Source organism: Patiria miniata, unplaced genomic scaffold, assembly GCF_015706575.1.
Source record: "Patiria miniata isolate m_02_andy unplaced genomic scaffold, ASM1570657v1 HiC_scaffold_27, whole genome shotgun sequence".
NCBI classification, from domain to species: Eukaryota; Metazoa; Echinodermata; class Asteroidea; order Valvatida; family Asterinidae; genus Patiria; species Patiria miniata.
In genome coordinates, this window is record NW_024037066.1 from 9676623 (window position 1) to 9685442 (window position 8820).

General features: G+C 45.3%; 1 protein-coding gene across 1 annotated transcript; it reads left to right on the plus strand.

Moving 5' to 3' along the window:
- Positions 1-1215: 1215 nt before the first annotated feature.
- Positions 1216-5130, plus strand: LOC119734618 (uncharacterized protein K02A2.6-like). The gene has a single exon (XM_038208154.1). It carries the CDS (start codon positions 1216-1218, stop codon positions 5128-5130), a length of 3915 nt encoding a protein of 1304 aa, XP_038064082.1.
- Positions 5131-8820: the final 3690 nt, after the last annotated feature.

Consider the following 8820-nt stretch of genomic DNA (forward strand, 5'->3'; position numbering starts at 1 on the left):
CAAAGCCTAACGGCGTGGGTCCGCTTGAGGGCCCCGAAAAAACTGTTTCTGGATGGTCTGTGGTGCGATCTGTGGACCATTTCTGACCACTTTATCCAAAAGGTCACCATTTTAAACATGATGTTGGAGTGTGGATTAAGTTATTCTGAGCTATATAATCAAATGAAGGACACAATCGTTTATTCTGAGACGAAATTAGTGAAATGGGGTGGGAAACGACATGTCCCCCCGTCCCTAATCGATCGACGCCCTTGGATGGCACCATGCTCCAGAACAACAGACTTTACACGTAAATTACTCACGTATTGGGGCTACATGCATGCCTACATGCTGTACAGCGTCAATTGGTGAAATCGAAAATGTCTCGAGACACACTAACATTTTTTAAAAAAGTAATTTCTTCTCTGCTCGTGGGTGTTTGTGCAGTGTAGGCCTATTTATGTGTTTGATTGCATCCTGCGGTATTTTCGTAGGCCGTCGATTTTTCGTGTATGCCCCGAATATTTCGTAGGCCTTGGCACAGTGCCTACTATCCTACTATCCTGTAATTTAGCCCGAAATTATATCGGGCTGCAAGTATCGTGGAACTGCTACAGGTGACGGACCAGGCCTTAACATTGTTGGAAACTTGTCATAGAAATAAGAGCTATAGGGCTACTACCGATATATCAGAGAGTTCCTCCTAAATATTTTATAACGGTTGGAGAAATATAGTGAGACTGTAATAGTCTAAGTAGATGTAATCGCGTAAGATAAATAGCGTTATCATGTACACATTTTTTTGCAGATTCGCTGACCTCTGTTTATGTTTCCATTTAGTTTTCACAAATTGATTATCACTGAAATTCGTTGCAGATTGTATTTAGGCTTGAATGCAGAGACTGTATTTTGTTTCTTTCCTGAAAAAAAGATGAAATTATATCCCGTGAATTAATGCTCAAGCATTTGAAAAACTGTGGGGAATAAAACAAAAATGTGCTAGCCAAACATTCAGGGATCGGATGGGCCATAACTGTAGCGATTCCCATCTAATCGATGCATTGTAGCAAGTCTAATCCATGTATCCCAGCATGCATCACTCCTAACATGGCCGCTTACATGTTCGTATGTGAACTCGTGTTGTCGTCTAATAAACCTGGAATAGTTCCCAACATATCGGAGTCTATAACTTTCTTCATGGTGTCAGTAAGTACAGGATTCGCTTCTTAATACATCATGGCTACTTTCGGCAATATTGGAGAGTTTTGTGAAAAGAAAGAGACATGGGAAATGTACACTGATCGTCTCGGCGAATATTTCGCGGCGAACAATATCTCCGACGCAGCACGCAAAAGGGCCATACTCAACTCTGTCGTTGGTTCACAAACATATAAGCTGATTAGCGATCTTCTTGCCCCTAAGAAACCAAACGAAGCTACATATCAAGAACTAGTGGACAGATTAGAGAAGCATTTCAAACCCACAAAGTCTAGCATCATTGCTCGCTTTCAATTCAACAGCCGCTGTCGGCGATCTGGTGAATCAATCGCCGAATATTTAGCAGCACTACGTGCACTGGCCAGTGACTGCAAGTTTGGCCAAAACCTTGATGAAATGCTGAGAGACAGACTTGTGTGTGGCGTGCAGAATGAACGCATCCAGAAATCCCTGCTTGCCCAACCAGAGGACAAACTTGACCTCAAGCGCACAGTGGAACTTGCACAATCAATGCAGCTCGCAGGTGATCAGGCAAAGATGTTGTCAGCCTCTACCAGCACAATGGCTGAATCAAATACCACTGTCAACGCTTTCAAAAAGAAACAAGCTCAACGCCCAAACAGACCAACATGGTCAAATCAACGGCAGACATCTGCACGCAGTAGTTCTACACAGCATCAAAAGCCCAGAAAACCTTGTGGAAATTGTGGAACTTTTCACAAGAGGCGCGAATGCCCAGCCTATGGCAAGACTTGCCACAAATGTAACAAAAAGAATCACTATGCTGATTACTGCAGAAGCAGCCGCCACGTCTACACAGTAAACCCCGATTCATACTCGGAGGAAGACGAACCTGCCGTGGATGAGCAAGAATTATTTTACGTTCGAGCCGTGGACAACACCAACTTGAACTTGAAACATGACATCCACGCTACGCTTGTGGTGAATAACACACACGTTCCTGTCCAACTTGACACTGGTGCACGTTGTAACGTCCTGCCCATGAATGTTTACAATGTCATCGCACCACCTAAGTCCATCGATAATTCAAAGTCAACCAAGCTCATCGCTTATGGAGGAACCGAGCTCCACACAGTTGGACTAGCTACACTGCCATGTCGCATTGACTCATCGCAGACTGACCATAATATTGACTTTCACATTGTTGACACACAAGTGAAAGCTATCCTCGGCTTAACCGATTGCCTCCGTCTAGGCCTGCTGTCTGTCAATAACTTAGTTTACCATGTCTCCAATGACACCACATCGCCTCAAGTCTTCAAAGACTACGAAGACCTGTTTGACAGCTCGCTCGGGTCACTACCAGTCATCTACACCATGACCATAGACCCCAATGCTACGCCGGTTGTCCGACCCCCACGTCGCATCCCTGCTGCAATGCAAGACAAGGTCAAGTCCGAACTGCAGCGGATGACTACCCTAGGCGTGATCACTCCAGTCTCCGAACCGACAGACTGGGTTTCCTCCATGGTCGCGACTCATAAGAAAAACAGCGAAGAAATCCGCTTATGCATCGACCCTCGCGACCTTAACGAAGCACTGAAACGCCCACACCACCCTACCCGAACAGTAGAGGAAGTCGCTGCCAAGATGGATGGTGCGACAGTTTTCTCAGTGCTTGATGCTAAATGCTCGTTCTGGCAGATCCCCTTGGATTACGAATCATCACTGCTGACTACATTCAGCACGCCATATGGCAGATACCGCTATCTTCGCATGCCCTACGGCCTCTGTTCTGCCTCCGATGTGTACCAGAGAACCATGGAGCAGATATTCGCCGATCTGCCATGCTCCATCATCGTAGATGACATACTAGTTGGTGGACGCACTAAAGAGGAACATGATCGAAACCTCAAAACTGTCCTTGATCGGATACGCAAAATCAACATGCGCCTCAACCCAACAAAGTGCCGCTTCGGTCTTGAACAAGTCTCATATGTCGGTCACGTCTTCACCGCCAGTGGTCTTAAGCCTGACCCAGCCAAAGTCAGTGCTATCACCGACATGCCTCCACCCAACGACGTTACTGCCCTACAACGCTTTCTTGGCATGGTGACATACCTGGCCAAGTTTGTACCCAACTTGAGCGACTTAACAGCCCCACTACGCGAGCTCACACATAGTGACATCCATTGGTGCTGGCTAGAGCAACACAATGCCGCATTTCTAGCAATCAAGGACAAGATTGCTAATGCGCCGACACTCACGTACTTTGATGTCCGCAAGCCAGTCACGTTGACCTGCGATGCCTCCAAGTTTGGCCTTGGCGCAGCCTGCCTACAAGAGGGTGCCCCTGTCGCGTATGCTTCACGTACCATGAGTGACACTGAACAACGCTACGCACAGATTGAAAAAGAACTGCTTGCAGTTGTGTTTGCCTGCACCAAGTTCCACGACTACATATACGGTAAAGACATCGTAGTCGAAACTGACCACCAACCATTAGTCACCATCGTCAAAAAGCCTCTGCTGAGTGCCCCTGCGCGGCTTCAACGCATGCTTCTCCGGTTACAGAGGTATAACATCACCCTCGTGTACAAGAAAGGAAAAGAATTGTTCCTTGCCGACACTTTGTCACGTGCACCCTTGACAACGACCGGTACTGAAACTGATGACCTGCAAGTCATGACCCTCCTGCCAATCTCTGACATGCGACTTGAACAGCTCAAGAAAGCAACTGCCTGTGACTCTGCCATGCAACAGCTCACTGATGTCATCAGTCGCGGATGGCCTTCGCATATCAACAATGCCCCACCAAAGGCCCACCCCTACTTCGCGTTCAGAGATGAACTGGTTCTCGACCGCGGTATCATCTTAAAGGGACATAAGGCCATCATTCCCAAGTCACTACGCGCAGAATACATCCAAATACTGCATGAAGGTCACCCAGGCATCGAGGCTACCAAACGCAGAGCCAGAGATGTAGTTTACTGGCCATCAATGTGCCTTGATATCGAGCAGTCCGTCTCTGGATGCACAGTTTGCAACGCTACCAAAGCCCATCAACAGAAAGAACCACTGAAAAGCTACCCCCCACCCAGCCTACCATGGGAACACATTGGAGTTGACCTTTTCCATTGGAACGGTATGGATTACCTAGCCCTTGGTGACTCATACTCCGGCTGGTTTGACTTCGCTTCACTCGACAACACCTGTGCCTCTACAGTCATTGAGGTACTCAAGAGACAATTTTCCATCCATGGAATCCCCTGCATCGTTATCAGTGACAACGCACGACAATTTGATTGCTTCGCCTTCAAACAATTCGCACAGTCATGGGGCTTCCAGCATACAACCAGCAGTCCCCATTTTCCCCAGTCCAATGGCCTTGCAGAAAGCTCTGTCAAGCGCGCCAAACAACTCCTCGAGAAGACAAAACGCGACGGTTCAGACCTCTACCGAAACCTGCTGAACATTCGCAATGTCCCAACCAACCCCCAGCTAGGCTCACCTTCCCAACGTCTCATGTCACGGCGTCTTCGCACAACCATCCCTACCCCGACGCCACTCCTTAAACCCGCCATTTACACACGCGTCACAGCACAGTTACGCAAGAGGCAACAGCAACAGAAGTCTTCATACGACAAATCTGCCAAGCCCCTCCGACCACTGACACCAGGGCAAGTTGTCCGTCTACAATCACCCGAAGGGCACGATCAGCTTGGAATTGTCCAAAAGCATTCCAGAAACCCCAGATCGTACATCGTCAATGCCCAAGGCACACTCTACCGCCGCAATCGGAGACACTTATTGCCAGTCCCTGAACCACCTCCACAGCAACAACACTCACCTGACTTCTACTTACCGCCACAGGATCCACTGCCTCAGCCTGCCATCCCCCACGCACCTCCACCACAGCCAGTTCTCACTCGTTCCGGTCGCATCTCGAAGCCAAATCCTAAATACACTTAACAGTTTTGTGTGACTGTTATTGCTTCGCCCGCACTGGATTTGTGTGTTGTTCCAAATTTCATGCTGAAATGTTTATTTCATAAAGCTGTTTTATTCAAAATGTTAAAACTAAACTTAGAAGAGAGGATGTAGCGATTCCCATCTAATCGATGCATTGTAGCAAGTCTAATCCATGTATCCCAGCATGCATCACTCCTAACATGGCCGCTTACATGTTCGTATGTGAACTCGTGTTGTCGTCTAATAAACCTGGAATAGTTCCCAACATATCGGAGTCTATAACTTTCTTCAATAACAATGTCCCATGCCAATCCCTTAGGACTCTTCTGGGATCTCGGCGGTCAGTACACACTTCCTTCCCTGTCCATCCATGTAACCCCGGAGGGCCAGGTACCATGTAAAAGCAAAGAGCTAAGGGAGGAACAAGGCGGCATCCTAAGCCCTGATCCTCCGAGTGGACCACATGCCCTGAACCTGTACGAAGATGCCAATCTGGACTTCACAGACAGCCCCAGCAGCAGTGCTTACCGATTAAGCTAAGGTACTGTTGGTATTTTAGAACGGTGAATAAAAACCTTTATAGAAAGAGTCGGACAGCGCATGTTGAAAATTAACATAACACATGCGGGGTCGAACCACCGATCCTCCACCCGTGGGTCAGCAATTTTTAACACTAGGCTATTTCGCTAATTACAGTTAAGATGGAGTTTAAAATCCAAGAACCATTCATTGTGTTCTTAAAATCAGGTCGTTGAATTGGTTTCAATTGTTGACGGGTTATTTTGTCTTTCAGATGTAGAGCGACGGTGCTGCCCGCCAATTATAGTTGCACTCAGTTGCGTAACGTATTTTGTGTGTGTGCCTCTTCTTGGCTCTCGATCTCGTTTGTATAGGTTTTCCCGGCCAAGTTAGCAGATTTGGCGGTCAAATTGGTGACCAATCACTCATTTTCGCACGAATTTGAATGCACAATGAGATCAACATTCAATTAGCTAAAAACACCAATCAATTTAACATTCAAAGCATGCGATTTTACATTTTAATCATGCAATTTTAACAACAGGGCATTCAAATTAAAATTGCACAAACGAGCATCCAAATACGCCGAAGCTTCCAGCTGTGTAAGTTTGGTCATTCAACTTCACCATTAAGCAGACATTTGTGAAAAGTAAGCTAATGAATTCGAAATAGGTTTATGTCATTCCGTTGTTTGTAAGAATTATATGGAGTGCCTTTGTTCCAACTTGGAAGTATATGGATATAAAACCTGTCTCCAACAAGATTCTGCCAACACTCTGATCACCGTGCACACTGTTAGCTTGAAACACAAGAAATATCAAAATGGCAGCTCATGGGCGTTACATGAGAATTTCAGATGTAGATGCACGGCAAGAGATCGATGGCTAACATACCTGCAGGAGACAGTATCCTCATCATTCCAAAATAAAGACAGACAAAAAGGGACTCTAAGATTATTAAATATCTAAAAAAGTTAAAGAGATATAAACAAGTATGTAACCGAAAATCACATTTGAAAACAGAAGATCAAAAACCCAAAGATAAAGAATTACGAACATATAGATTTATGTGAACACGATAAAAAGAAGGGAAAACATCACCTAAGTTCACTGTTGCCTATAGGTTCGTTGTTTCATTTAATGCCCCCTTTATGTTTAATTTGTTTAAATTTTTACTTCTTTAGAATAAAGAGACAGATAGTAGACACTTTGAAAAAAAATGAAACAGAAAAGCAGAAATTATAAAAAGATGCAAGAAATAAAAAGACTCGCGTCGTATGCTTTCGTTTTATTTTATTTTTTTTGAATGCAAAAAGTGCTAAATAGAATGCACGGAAATGAACAAGAAATCAAGAATCTCATGCAAATAACCCTTGACCAAACCGACTGCTAAATTGAATGATCATTTAAACCAATTGGCATAACTTCAATTTAGGATGAGTTAAACATGAGAATGTCAGGTCTTAAAACGAATTTGAACGCCTGAAATCTAATACGAACCACGGGAATGACAGCAGGGCGCTACTCTGCTTCAAATTGGCCACTATCAAGATGAATTCGAATGTAATTTTTGTGAAATTGGCCGGGAAAACCTATACATCCTCCGCCAATTCAGACATTACAATGTTCTAATCTCAGCTCAATAAGCTTCAGGTGAAACAGGACCAGATGACATTTATGTTGATGCTATTAAAGTACAGAGCATGCACTGTACAAATCAAGAAGGGAAAACTGGTATAGGTCCCAGCTCTAAAAGCCTGTTGGCACCAAGGGCGTCAATCGCCTCTCAAAAGTGGGGGTTGATGGGCGGCATCATAGGCCTCATTATCTTGATCAGAACTGATGTGAGTGCGAAGCCTATCCGTGTGGGGTTCGGGGCCAAAATTCACAAAAATACCCACAACTCCCCCAATGTGTTTAAGACATACATGAAATCAAAGTTTATTTCATTATTTTTTAATTTCTGTTCATTTTTTTGGGTAATCTAATGACTTTTGGGAGAAATGTTCACCCAAAGATGATCACCCTCTAAAAGTAGTGGAGAAGCCCATCGCCATCTTGATAAATGATGTCAATACACTCCATTGCGAAATAGAGCCATTGTAGGGCCCAATCTCATCCAAATTGCACAGAAATACAAGCTTGCAGTAATGTGCAAGGCTTCTGTCTTTCTTTTCTTTTATTCTTCTATTTTTTTTTTTTTTTTACAAAAATTCAAGTTCATGCCCACAAAATGTTCAAATAGCAGATAATCTGATGGACATACAATTGTGATTTGGCTGGCGTAGGCAATTACGGGCCTATTTACAGGTCTGCACCCTGCACGTCATACGGAGCTCGGATGATGCCATTACCCATCATGCAACGAAGACCTTTCCAAGAGTGTTTGCAGGAAGGTGACCTAGATTCTCACAGGGGTGCCTATGTAACTTCTACCCATCAAACAATTGCCCGTGGCCAACTCGCCCACTCCGATCCTGCACTCGAGTCCATAATCCTACATTTTTTTCTCCACCGATTTGGAAGTCCGTCCATGTCGTATTGAGTAGTGTCGTACCGATCCAAACACTCGATACGAGCGGGATGAGCCAGACATGCCTGCCAGGGCCTGCAGGGCTCCAGCCCCGGTCAATAATGACCGCCAATCACGCTGTGACGGGGTCAGTGTACCGGGCCCGGGTCCTGTTCAGACGAGTTTTGTCTTTCTGTCCGTCCTTTCTTGCTTTTAAGAGGGTGAGGAAAGACAGCATGTGTCGCATCCTGTTTTGCAACTTGCAGGTGAATGGAGTTTCATGCAGGAACATGAACTTGGTGCCAGCAAACATGGATTTCCACTTCCTCAGAATTCGGCAGGTTTTAAAGGTGAAATCCTTCATCGGATTCGAGGCACGCAGAAATATAGATTTTGAGGTAATTTTGGGTAACATTTGGCTTATTATGAAGACTGGGGATTGCGTCAGGGTGGATAGCAGCGGCGTAGCCAAGGGGAGGGAGGGGGAGGGGGAGGCCAGGGGGTGCACTTCCCCCTCCTCAAACATAAATCGTCGCCCCCCCAACTGGAAATTTGTTAGTCCTGTATTAAAGTTACCATGGCCACGCCGCTTTTGGAAGCGGGTTCTATTACATTACATTACATGAGCCGCCACAGAATAGAAGTTAAAGGGTCCATGCA

Coding starts and splice junctions, on each gene's coding strand:
- LOC119734618 (XM_038208154.1), top strand. CDS start 1,216: ATGGCTACTTTCGGCAATATTGGAGAGTTTTGTGAAAAGAAAGAGACA.